This window comes from Lactuca sativa, chromosome 5, assembly GCF_002870075.4.
Source record: "Lactuca sativa cultivar Salinas chromosome 5, Lsat_Salinas_v11, whole genome shotgun sequence".
Taxonomy (NCBI): domain Eukaryota; kingdom Viridiplantae; phylum Streptophyta; class Magnoliopsida; order Asterales; family Asteraceae; genus Lactuca; species Lactuca sativa.
In genome coordinates, this window is record NC_056627.2 from 291,152,427 (window position 1) to 291,165,875 (window position 13,449).

General features: G+C 35.7%; 2 protein-coding genes across 2 annotated transcripts; both read left to right on the plus strand.

Annotated features, from left to right (window-relative positions):
* The first annotated feature begins 796 nt into the window (after positions 1–796).
* On the plus strand, positions 797–2,791 carry LOC111910137 (EPIDERMAL PATTERNING FACTOR-like protein 1). Its single transcript, XM_023905919.3, has 3 exons — positions 797–2,212; positions 2,292–2,338; positions 2,422–2,791. The coding sequence occupies exons 1-3, from the start codon at positions 2,113–2,115 to the stop codon at positions 2,611–2,613; spliced, it is 339 nt and encodes a 112-aa protein (XP_023761687.1). The 5' UTR covers positions 797–2,112; the 3' UTR covers positions 2,614–2,791.
* An 8,941-nt stretch (positions 2,792–11,732) lies between these two features.
* LOC111910138 (coatomer subunit zeta-1) lies at positions 11,733–13,408 on the plus strand. The gene is made up of 6 exons (XM_023905920.3): positions 11,733–11,846; positions 12,380–12,539; positions 12,643–12,790; positions 12,884–12,961; positions 13,052–13,136; positions 13,234–13,408. Exons 1-6 carry the CDS (start codon positions 11,769–11,771, stop codon positions 13,291–13,293), a joined length of 609 nt encoding a protein of 202 aa, XP_023761688.1. The 5' UTR covers positions 11,733–11,768; the 3' UTR covers positions 13,294–13,408.
* Positions 13,409–13,449: the final 41 nt, after the last annotated feature.

The window sequence follows — 13,449 nt, forward strand, 5'->3', positions numbered from 1 at the left end:
GTTAGTGTACGACATGGTTAAAGCCTCTTTCCTTTTAATTTAGGTCAAATAAACTGGGACCATAGATTTAAAACATCATAATAACCATATTTTTGTTGGATACCCTCTTAAAGGTGAATGGAGCTGTGAAAGATGGGGTACAGGATAGAAATGTAAACACCAAAAAAGTTGAAGGTTGAGCAGGTTGATGGACCCGACGATTAGGGGTGGCAAATCGGACGATCGTGTTGTGTTTTTGTCTAACACGACACGATCTCGTGTTTTTTTAACTAACACGAAAACGAACCGATTAAAAAACGACAAACACGACGCGACAAAGATAACTTGAAATAAAAATTAATGTATTTAAATATTTAATTAATATTTATTCATACATAACACGAAAAACACAACAAAAAATGTTAAATCATGTCAATTTCATATCAAATTTGAACACGAACACGACACGACACGACGTCGTGTTTTTTACACCGGACACGAACACGACACGAACACGAATTCGAATTTCAATTTCGTCTCAATTTCGTTTCGTGTATTTTTGTCGTGTCGTGTCATCAATTGCCACCCCTACCGACGATCCATCTCTCCTTTCTCTTCTCTCAATTTGTACAATATGCGTCATAACTTGTACCAAAAATGTGGGTTGGGAGGGTTCCATTTTCAAGTGTTGAGGGTTGAGAGGGTTGGAAGTAATAGGTGAACTGATATGACACCTATATAGCATGTGGCTTAGGAGAGGTTGGAGGGATGGATTCTCTCCGCACTTACCTTTTATTCCCAAATTAACTCTATTTATATGTTACTTCTCAACTATCTTTCCTAACCATTTCAACTTGAAAGTGAAGAGCTAGCAACTAGCATTATCTTGGCTCTTGTTCTACTTTTGTCTACTCTTCAAGAAAATGTTTCATGGTGTAAAGATGATATGGAAGATGCTTGATGATGAAAATGACTATCAAGGCCATGACCATCAACCCATTTCTAAAGATTATGCATGTGATGATGTCATAGATGGCGATGAAAACTGGGGTTATTACCATTGTGTTGATGCATCCATGGATGGTGATGGCGACGACGACGACGATGATGACGATGATAGTGGTATTGCGCCTGCGGCTTGAGTCATTCAGGATTCTTGAATAACCAGGTTTCTTATTATGAAACCCTAGTTTTTAGATATACTAAAGAAGACATACAATCACCAATTTATACATATAGATTTAAACAGTTGTAACATAGTTACAAGGCAGAAAAATATAAGGTATTATTCCAATAAAGCTGCTACCAATGGACTTTTTTGGTTATATATGTTTGCTTTAAAGAAGGGCACCTGTTATTGTATGTTTTTGCGTTACAACTATTGCATGATTTATAATATCATTCATGGATCTTCATGAAGTCATCATAAACTAATTTTAATTCTATGCAAACACTAACACACACGATAATATAATAAAAGAAAAGTATAGTATATATTGATTCTTTCAAAGAGATTTAATTTGAACTCTCATATGGTTTAAAGTGATCATCCGCTTACACGGTTTTTTATTTGCACGCATCAAACATGAAAATTTATAAATAGCCTTCATAGATTTTCACAATTGAGCAATAATATCATTCTTGTTTTGATTATATATAGTCCGCACTCCACACTAACAAACTAAATGTTAAAAATAAAATTAAATAATTTTTTGTTAGACGGGAGAAAAAATAACCGTGCTAGCCCAAAAAGATGATCCTTTTAGCAAAAGGTTTGATCAATCCCTTATTGCAGTAGTAATATATGAAATGGATAGTTATTCAATGATATATGTCTTTCACCTGTCTCATTTTACTGAACAGTTCTTAATATTGTGCCTGATACATAATCTCACTTGTACGAGAAGCAACATATCCAGCTGCATACACTTGATCACTCGCTATCACTAAGCAAATCAAACAATTACTGTCAGATGCAATCCCGATGAAATCTTTGGACTTTTCTAACTTCTTCTCTACGAGTCCTTCTATATATCTCTATATACTAATACAGATCCATCATATATATTTCCAAACTCCATATATATCATCAAGAAACATTCTGCCACCATAATCAATTACCCCCCAAAAGGAATGAAATCAATAATCTTGAGTTTTCTTATGATAATGGTGCATATTCTGAGTGTACTTTGCAGGCCCTTGCCACCAAATGAAGCAATCCCTCCTCACCAAGGTCAGTACCCCACCCCACAACCAAGAAGAATTACCTTTCTTTTACTTTCTTATCATGTTTTATCGTCTTTTTTAACCAGCAAAAGGTCCTCCGTTGGATCAATTGACCATGGATTATGTGAAACAGGTATGTCTTTCTCGCTCCTTTGACCAGTTTGACTAACGGGCACCGTGTTCCAGAAGTTTAATTAATCTTGGTGTGTTGTGAAGGGTGATGATACGAAAAGAATAGGGTCGAATCCACCGAGCTGTGAGCACAAGTGTTATGGGTGCAGTCCTTGTGATGCGACACAGGTGCCAAGCATTAGTGGATATGTGGGTGTAGCCATACATGAACAGGACTCGAACTATAAGCCAGAAAGCTGGAAATGCAAGTGTGGAAGGACTTTATATAGCCCATGATATATGGGTTGGTCGACTGAATCTTGTCTTTCAGCTCTAATTTTGTGTAAAAATGGTACATTTGTTTACTTAATGTAGTAGGAGTTTTGTTTTTTCTTGGGATGATTTATGGTTGTGTAGCTAGTTTGATTAGTAAATTGTTAAAAAAAGTTGTTGAATGTTTTTCTCATTTCAAAAATCCATTCACGCATTCATATTAGACCCAAGTGATAGTGGTGCCAAGGGCCACCTCAACCATCACTTTCTCCAAGTCTTTGCCGAGGAGAGAGAAGTGGCAAGAAAGTGCTCACGAATCACGATAGCACAAAGCCTCGGTATGTCATGCACATCAGCCTCCAATTATCCACATCAGGAGGTGTCTTTAATACATAACCTCTTTGATTATTTAGTTTCTTAACTTCGAAGGTTGTGCGTCTGAGATTTGGTTTGGCCAAAGTTAAATTTTAAAAAACAAAATGATAAGGGGCCTATGTTAATCTGTTCTAAATAACAATATTTCAAACACATGAAATTTTGATCTCAACCACTAAGTTCTTATGATTAGGATAAATTTTTTAGTTATTAAAATAGAAATATTTATGTACATATAGAAAAACTTTTTGCATTTTTGGCATTTTAACTAAAAATCAAGAAATGTTTTTTATTCTAGATAAACTATTGATAACTTGATTGTTTTTTTTATTTATTTAACGTTTATCTACCTATTAAAATCGGTTAGGTGTCTGATGGGTCAAATCCTGTCGAAATTTTTTTTGTACAAAAAAGTACACTCCAAAACATCCCAAAACAATCAAATATTCAAATGTCATATTGGAAATTAATGTAAACATTAGTAAGATGTTAACCGACTTTAGAAAGTAATAATGACAAAAGTAAAAAAATTCATTTAAAAACCTAAATCACCATACCGTATGCGTCATATCACTCTCTTTTTCTGACCACACTTTTTATCAAATAAAAAAATAAAAATTGTCTATATCTTTCGCTAATTTTTTTATTTATATCATTTTAAATTTTAATTTTAAATTAGAAATAAAAACAGTTTTTATTTGCTAAATGAAAATAAAGGACCCATTATGTAATATGGATCCACCTTTGGATTCATCTTCACCATAATTTTAGTTAATTCATCTTGACTTAGTACTTAATATGGATCCATCTTGGGTTCAATTAAAATGGATTCACATATGAATTAGAGACATGTGTTAGATGGATTCATATGACCCATGGATTAGGTTAATGGATTTTTATTTCACCCATGGATTCAATTAAAACTGATTCACCATATAATTGGTTTCTACCAGAGTTGTGCATGGGTCGGTTTTGGTTGGTTTTGGACCCCAACCCAACCCAACCCGTAAATGATCAGTTTTTGGTTTTCGAAACCCAATAGGATCGGTTTCTGGTCGGTTCGATTTTCCAGTTCTGATATCGGTTTAACCGGTTTCTCGGTTTCTTGGGTTCAACCCATTCACTTACACTTTCTGGGTTTAAACGCATGGGTTTGGGGTTTAAACTCATTTTCCATAAATGGAGCAATAAGTTAAATAATTCAAAAAACACCTAATTGAAGTTAAATACTTCAAAAAACATGAGTTTAGATATGTGTCGTTGTAGAGCACTCGGCAGTTTCCTGCCATTCCAAAATCGTGTACTAATTTCATAAATTGAACAAATATTTCAGCAAAGCAACATCAACACTTGGCTGTTTGGGGATGAACATGTAATCTAATAGCAGCAAAGCAACACACAAATTGGCAATTGCAACCAAGAAGTGAGAAACTAAAAAGCTAGAAGGGAGAAATTTGAAAACGAACCTGAGAAGCGAGAAGGAATCGTCGGAGGCGTAGCGGGCTAGCAGCTTTGGAACTCAGAAGGGTGGCATCGGCGGTTCGGGAACGGGGTTGAGCTCGTCAGAGCTCCTGCTACTGGAGTGTACTTGCGTCGCCGGCTTCGATCGGGGGAAGGAAGATGAGCAACGACGCTAAGTGAGAAAATGAGAATTGAATTCGATTTACAGATTACGTGACATTTAGGGTTGTAATATTAAATATTGTTTTTTTAATATTGTGACATCCCCATTTTCACGGCCAGAAAAGACCAATTTTGTTTATGCTTTATAAAATCAGAGTACCTCTTTTAATAAAAATGTTGCGGAATTTATTCCCAGTAAAACATGATAAATACGCTATCAAAGCATTTCCGAAAAAAAATATTTTTATTCAATTGAAAACATTTGGGATGTCATCGTCAATACAGAAACATAAGCATAAACAGAACTTACATTCATCATCACTAGTGATCTATATCTCCTTAATCTCTCAGTATAATGTCACTTCATATCGACACCTGTGATATAAATAAACTGAGTGGGTCAGGTTGGGAAACCTGGTGAGTACATAGGGTTTTCAACCCACAATAATATAATTATTATGTTAAAACAATCAAACAATCAACCCAATTACCCATCTTTATTATCTTCTTTAGTCTTAAGGATCTACCCTAAGAATCAGTTATTCCTCGTTCATTCATTCCTAAAGATCATCCTAAGGAATCGGCACGAAGTCCATCGTTGCCACGGTTTACACAACGGGCACTAAGTCTGCATAGTCGCCAGGGCTTAGGCACTAAGTCTGCATAGTCGCCAGGGTTTAGGCACTAAGTCTGCATAGTCATCAGGGTTTAGGCATCAAGTCTGCATGATCACCAAGGTTTAGGTATCAAGTCTGCATGATCACCAAAGTTTAGGCATCAAGTCTGCATGATCACCAAGGTTTAGGCACCAAGTCTGCATGGACGCCAGGGTTTATAGTACACCGGCTGAACACATCGTTCACAACACCTATAGGTTACGAGCCTGCTAGTGTTCCACTGAACTGTCTAGAATAGTCCGTGGTTGTCATCCATACTCTGCTGAATGACGGGGCCATCATTTGGGAAAGGCTTCTCACATCTTCCACCTCTTACCCTCACCTCGTGGTCTATAACACCTCTCAACTCATCATCCAACTCATATTTCATCTATTACATCTACCCATGTTTTACCCCAACATTATCGTAGATATAAAATACATATACAATTTAAATCATTTAAAACATGTATAAGATCGTTCATCTAGCATAGACAGCAAGTACTCAGATAATATGCACACATAGCACGTAATTTATATAAAATACTTCATATCTATGTGTAAGATGAAAGTAACTATGCACTCACTTGATTAGGTGGTGATTCCGAACTCAGACAACACTTCGTTATCTCAAAACAATTTTCCTCGACAAAACCTACTATCAATACCACTAGGGTTTAGTTTTTAACGTTCACTGCGACTAATTAATAGTCTAACTATTATTACTATTATATAAGCGTTAAATAACACTTAATATAACTCATAATAATAGCCAAAATAATTATTTTAAGGTCCTAATAATGTTACTATAATTAAATAAAAGCTATATTAAATATATTATATGCGTAGCTCACTTACAACGAGTTTTTATTAAAAAACAGGCTTCGCTGGAGCAGCGTTTCTGAGCCGAAAGCTTTTCTTCTCGGAGCCGTCGGGCGCTCCGGGGCTTTCTTCTCGTGCTAGGGAGGTTCCCTAGACTTGGGAGGGGTTTAGGGAGGCTAGAGAGAAGTTAGAGAGAGAAAGAAATGCTTATGGTGTGAAGAAGTAATGAAGGGTTCACCCTTTATTTATAGGGATTTTATAGTAAAGTAGCCGCTAAGTTTCGTCCGTATCTTCCGTATACAAGCTCCGTTTTCTACGTTCTTTATATCCATGCGTTGGTATTTACGAGTACTACAACTTTCTTTTAGACCCCGTCATCTAATTCTCCTTCTATCTCATATTTACAAAAACTGTATCGTATTTATCGCGCACGAAGAGTAGAGACTAAGCTTCATCCATATCTTTCGCATACGAGCCCCGTTTCCGACGTTATTTATATCCATGCGTTGGTATTTACGAGTACTACAACTTTCATTTAGACCTCGTTGGCTAATTCTCAATGTATCTCAGATTTACAAAACTGTATCGAATTTATCGCGCTCGAAGAGTAGAGACTAAGCTTCGTCCATAACTTTCGCATACGAGCTCCGTTTTTTTACTGTCTTTTTATCGTTTAACTCCTATTAACGATATCTTCATTTCTCGTTTAGATTATTTTGGCTGAAAATCGACCGATCTAAAATTCGAATTTTCGGGTTGTGCACTGCTATGCTAAATCTTAGAAAAATCATAACTTTCTCATACGAAGTCAAATTTGGGCATTCTTTTTATGGACACTCTCGGTTTAATGTTTTCTATGACTTTTGTTTAGATCGCTAAGGCTAAATCTCGCTCTATCGTAAATTCACTATTTACGCTTCCCGGTATCGTGTCGGTTCCGTCGCGAAACTTCGACGGGTCATAAGTTCTTCGTTATAACTCGGATTTTGGCGGTCTTTATATGTATGGAAACCTTGTAACATATACTACAATTTGGATAAGATTATTTATTCTAAATAATCTTTTGTCGAAAAGTCATTTTCGACACTTATTGCCTCTATTTTGACTAGCCCGGATCTACGGGCGTTACAAATATGTACATGGTTTGGTTTTATGGGTTTAGTGGGTCGGTTTTATGGGTTTAGATATGGGTCGGTTTTACGGGTTTAGTGGGTCGGTTTCTATGTAAAAACCGAAACCGAACCCGATTTTTTGGTTTTTAAAAAATTTAAACCCTAACCGTTGCTTTTGCTTCGATTTCGGTTTTTTCGGTTTTGGTTTTGTCGGTTTCTCGTTTTCTTGGTTTGATTTTGCTCACCCCTAGTTACTCCTAGAAAATACGGACAAGGTATCGGGGAAGAAAGGAAGGGGGACTGAGACTGGGACTGGGACAGGGACTGAGTGTTCCTCATCTCCATTGCATTTCTTGGTGACCTCCGTGTACCCCTTTTCCTCTTTATACCCATAAACATTTAAACTTTATAAATAAGGCCCACACCTTACTTATTTATATATATATATATATATATATATATATATATATATATATATATAATGGTAAAGGTGAAAACAAAATATATTTATAAAACTAAAAATATAATAATCTTAGTTTTTTTCAGTGTTGTAAAAATCTCGATTAGGTCCCGATTAATCTTCGATTAATCCCTAAGCGCTATCCGACCGATTAGAGGGCGCCTAACGATTAATCTTTGCCTACAATGTGTCTAAAATAGTAGAAAACGGTAAAATTTTAACACTTTTAATAAGTTCTATCTCAATAGAAACCATTTGAAGAATGATTATGTTGTATTAATCATATTAACCTGTTTTAATAAGATATTAATGGTATTTAGGAGCTTTGTTATGATATTAGTCATATTTAATTTTTGAAAATTTAACGAGTCACCAATTAATGGTCCCGATTAATCATTGCCTAAACGATTAATCCCTTAACCACAGTCCACCAACTAGCTAACGTCGAACGTTTTTTACAACTCTGGTTTTTTCTATAAAATAAAGTTAAAGTTTTTTATAAAGAAAAAAGTTTGACAAAAACATATTCAATGTTGGTCTCATTTTGAAAGTAACAATTATCTCTTTTAATATTTTAATTCGTTAAAATTATTTAGTTTTTAGTATGTATTCCTAATAACCTAAGAGGTAAAAAGATAAAAGTTTAATATAAAAATATGACAAAACTGTGAATTTGGTCCTTATGGTTTGCAAAATTTTTTGGATGGGTCTAAAAAGTTTCCAGCTTGCACCAAAGGTCCAAAATCAAGGTTTTCATGGGTTTTTAGTCCATTCCGTCATAGTCCGTTTGTTTGGAGCCATTAGGGCCATCACGTGACCTCCATGTGAGGGCATTTTGTTCATTTTGCTTCCCAACCTCCGTTGTCGCCACTTCAATTAATAAGATTGCAAATTGTACTTCACTCCTTCGTCTTCTCTCATACCTCATTTATCATTCAAGACGCAAAAACCCTAATGATTGTGTGAGAATCGATTTTCGTTCATGCTTTTGAAAATGTGGGGACTTAGAAATGTTGGAGAGAATGTCAACGTTCAAGAAGTTTATGGTAAGATTCAGACTTTGTCAAAACTTTGAAAAACTTTGTATTTGATGATCAAGTTTCAAACTTTGAAAAACTCTAACAATCGTCTCTTTCTGTTTTGAGGATGGTTACCCTAACATATTCTCTTTTAACTTCATCACGGAGGGAGTTTCACAAAGTTTCCAAATATCAGGTATATTAATGGGCAAGTAAGGTACTTTGATGTTGTCGACATTGATGAATTTTTTGTGCATGAACTAGACTTGATGATGAGAGAATTAGGGTATGATGGTACTGAAATCATGTATTACCATTTCCGTTTGCCTAATGAAGGATTTGACTTTGGACTACGAGCATTAAGTAATGATGATGATGTGCGTAATCTCTCACAGTATGTTACCCATAACAAAATGATTAAAGTGTACACATAGCATGGTCAAACGAACTTGCTTACATATTTTATGTCCCCAAATGGTCCAAGAAGGGTTATAATAAAAGACATGGACAATCAGGATCCTCCTAGACCCTCATCACCTGTAGTTGCTCATAAAGTGGTAAATCTAATCCAAATTGATGTTGGTGAGGGTGATTTAGGGTTAGCATTAACCTTATACAAATCAGTAACACCTGAATTTAGTAGGTCTAAAGGTTGGAAACATAGTAAAGGGGCATCGTCTTGTAGTAGAAAACTTAAATTGGATTGGGAAGGTGGTGAAAAAACACTAGCAAATGGTGAAGTTGATAAAGGTAAGGTTGTTGAGCCAATACATCCTGAATTTGTTGTAGTTGGTGCAGAAAAAGAGTTAAACAAAAAGCTTGATGTGAATGAAGAACTTGACATGAACAAATCCAATGGTGAGGATGTAGAAGGATTTATAGATGAGGGGTATAGAGTTGTCATGGATAATGATCCTCAGGGAGTCAATGAATTTTCAACTAACATCAACATAAATGATGAGTTAATGACAAACTTTCAACCTTTTGAAGGGTTTGAAGACCGAGATAGCATCCCATTTAATGGGTATGAAGACCAAGATAATATTCCTTTTAATGATAAGTGGAGACAAGAGGAGCCTGATGACATTGAGTTTGAGAATCAAAATAGTGAAGATGAAGATAGTGACTTTGTCACGCCCCAAAACCGATAACGGCGGAATACGTTCTGGGGTGGAGGACGTCATGTACAGTATCATCACAATTGTATAATAGTAAAAGCAAGAGACAACAACCATTTCATTTACATAGTGAGTTTAATTACAAGCGTGTTCTATAAAGTTTCAAGAGACACCAATAATATATCAAAAAAATAAGAGATGGGTCTTGTGTGCTCCATCTTTGACCTGATGATACAAGTTATTTTGAAAACGAGTATCAGCATAAAGCTGGTGAGTTCATAAGAATTTAGTGTCGTGGTTGTATAAAAGTGTTTACAAACTCATAGTATAAAACTGAAACTTATGTTTATAAGTAGTAGAAGTCCCTAGAAAATCCTATATTTTCCAGAAAAGTACAAGGTAAGATAAATCCTTTGTGTTGTGTGTAAGTATTATCATTGAAAACCTTCCATTTGCAAAAGTAATGTAATAAATCTCATGTGAGTAACATAGATGAAGAAAAGTTATGCCTGTTGACAGTAGTAGTGGTGCCAACTTCCATTAGTAGTAGATACGTACTTACTTCGAGATGTTAACTTAGACTTTAGTCTTAGTGTATTAATTTGAATATGGTGTAACCCTTCATGTGACCAATTGTATAGTAGTAGAGAACCCGATGACCTTCCCGGTCATACGTAGTGTAGTGAAGTAGTGCCACCCTTGGATCGGGTCGGCTCAGACTGTAGTTAACAGTCGGGATGTAGTAGGGTCTGTCCCGTATAGATCTATACGTGTAGTGTTGCCTTCCTTCTGGAAAGCCCTGGTCACATGGTATAAGCGCAGTAGGGTGTCTTATAGAGAGATAGTGTGTTATACTCTGGATTAGCGTATTCTCTTGTATTATAGTGTAGTAATCTTTTGTATAGTTCATAGAGTGTTCTCTTATACGAGTATTAACTTGTAATAATAGCTGTTACAGTGAGTATAGTAGTAGTGGAGATAACGAGTAGTGGTCTTAGCTATACTATTATAGCTAACTAGAGTGTATGATTTCTTGCCTTTGAATAACAAAGGTATTGAGTATGATGAAGACTTTCATATCTAACACAAATATATACGATATATAACTAAGAAATCAATGACAGTCGGACGGATAACTGATACCCTAAGACCACATCAAACAAAAACAAGAAATAAGGCGAGCTATCGGTCCTAAGTCCTTCAAGCCTTACTTATATAAATATATTAGTGTAGATATATTTTTAAAAAAGAAAAGTAAATTTAAACACAGTTTTAAAAGCAATTTAATAACAATTTTTATTTTAAAATGCATTTGACAATCAACATCGAGGAATCATTATCGAGTCAACCTTAATTTCATTTTATAATATTTTCGCCTCCCCCCCCCCCCCCCCCCCCCCCCCCCTAGTTAATTGTTCAAGCTCCGACACTGCTTCATTGAGGAAGAAAATTGACAGCATACACGTAAACAATTCGATGCAAGGTAGAGTAACCCAGTATCAAACTATACCTTTAAAAGTTATTTGTTTCATTTGGAGAGTCGTTCTTGGGCATGCACCATCTGCAATCACACTTCAACATCGAGGAATCATTATCGAGTCAACCTTATGTGGGTCCTGTATCGGCGAGCAAGAATGTGTTGATCAAATTCTTGTGAGATGTCCTTATGCTTCCAAGGTACTAGAACAAATCTTCCTTCATGTGGCTTAAATGGAGGGGCAAAAGAAATAGTTGTAGTTGCGTTTGAATGAAATCACTTCCCCCTTTTTTTTTTGTAATTGACTATGTTGTTCTGTTTTCTTCTTTCGTCTTGGTCCAGTTTAGAAACAAAGTTACAAACCCATTAACCCATACTAAAACCGGTCGGGGTAACTCCGGTTTTCGGTTATACTGTTTTCTATTGGTATCTGCATTCCGACCCGGTTTTAAGCTTATGAAGGCCTCGTTTCGACTTTCGACTATAAAAGCAAACCATACCCTCCCAACGGAAGGAAATGCCTTTTGGTTTCTGCAATCCACTCACTACTCAGTTAACCGATTTCTCTCAATCAATGGGGCATTCTGCTCGTCGAGTATGTCCGCTTTCCATCTCTCTAGATTGTACGCGATTTCTATTAATGATTCATGCCTCCATGTTCTTCTATCTCTAACAATAAGTTGTTAATGTCTTACCGTCATTTCGAATCATTATATATTTATGTTAGCTCTGTAATTTTTTATTGTAATCAGATCATTACTTGTTATTTTCACGTAAATCAAATGTTTGCGATGGATATAATATATATGCATGATATCATGTAGTGATTAAGCATCGAATTGTGTTTTGCTATTACGTTGATCGATCGCTTAAATTTTCTACTGAGTATTGATTTCATGATTGGAGGCCTCGAATGCTGCAATGTAACATTTTACTCGTATCGGTTTGAATAAGCCCTAGGGGATCTTTTTATGTAGAAAACATTGTCGTAGAATCTCATCATTTACCAGATGTAACACTAAATTTGGATGAAAATCGGATCCACATTTCAAACTGAATCATCTCCACAGCTTTTCAGATAGCAGTAAATCGGTAACATATAAAATTTTCCTGACCTGGTTTTTACAGGACGCCAGTCCTATCATAAAAAACGTTCTCCTTCTGGATTCGGAAGGAAAACGGGTAGCAGTCAAATATTTTTCAGATGAATGGCCTGCTAATAGTACAAAATTGGCTTTTGAAAAGCTTGTATTTACTAAAACTCAGAAGACCAATGCTAGGACTGAAGGTTTGGTTTCTAATTTGTATCAATGGCAATTGGCAACTGAAGATATGAACATAATGTTTTTTTTTTTTTTTTTTTTTTTTGTTCTTGATATGTGTATCTGCAGCTGAGATAGCAATGTTTGAGAACAATGTTGTGGTGTATAGATTTATACAAGATTTACACTTCTTTGTAACTGGAGGTGATGATGAAAATGAACTAGCTCTAGCTACAGTCCTGCAGGGTTTCTGTGATTCAGTTACACTTCTCCTCAGGTTGCTACAGATCTCTTTAATCCTTGTCACAAATGTTCAATTTTTTTTTCTTTTTCCATTTCATTGTGTAACCTCCTTGAATTCTTAATGCAGGGGTAATGTTGATCAAAGGGAGGCACTTGAAAACTTGGATTTGATCTATTTGTGCCTTGATGAGATTGTTGATGGAGGGTAGGCACATACATTATTATTGATTCTAATTTCAGCTTGTAGCTTTCTTGCTCTTAGTTTTCATTTCTCAATAAATTGTCACTGTGGCAGGATGATTCTTGAAACAGATGGGAATATGATTGCTGGAAAAGTAGCTACACACAGCATAGATGAAGGGTCTCCCTTGTCAGAACAGGTAAATTCAACTCTAATTTCTTTTTAACTTGCAACAAAAGGGTAAAATGGTCATTTACCTACATTAGAAACATGTTTTTTTTCTTCATATTCCACAGACTATCACTCAAGCTTTGGCTGCAGCTCGTGAACATCTGACAAGATCGCTTCTCAGATAATTGATTTACACTTATATTTAATTTACTTTGGGTGATTTGCTTTCAAATTCTTGTGTACACTCTCATTTTTGTCCTAAACTAAGTCATAATTTAATGACTATGGTTATTTCTTTGATTTCGAATGTGTTTTGTCAGCCTTGAGTTGAGGGTCGCCTG

Bases quoted from the DNA above. Each gene is read 5' to 3' on its own strand.
- LOC111910138 (XM_023905920.3), top strand. From the start codon at position 11,769: ATGCCTTTTGGTTTCTGCAATCCACTCACTACTCAGTTAACCGATTTC. The intron at 12,791-12,883 runs GTTGCTACAGAT...TTCTTAATGCAG, and splicing joins TCAGTTACACTTCTCCTCAG to GGGTAATGTTGATCAAAGGG. The intron at 13,137-13,233 runs GTAAATTCAACT...CATATTCCACAG, and splicing joins GGTCTCCCTTGTCAGAACAG to ACTATCACTCAAGCTTTGGC.
- LOC111910137 (XM_023905919.3), top strand. From the start codon at position 2,113: ATGAAATCAATAATCTTGAGTTTTCTTATGATAATGGTGCATATTCTG. The intron at 2,213-2,291 runs GTCAGTACCCCA...TTTTTTAACCAG, and splicing joins AGCAATCCCTCCTCACCAAG to CAAAAGGTCCTCCGTTGGAT. The intron at 2,339-2,421 runs GTATGTCTTTCT...TGTGTTGTGAAG, and splicing joins CCATGGATTATGTGAAACAG to GGTGATGATACGAAAAGAAT.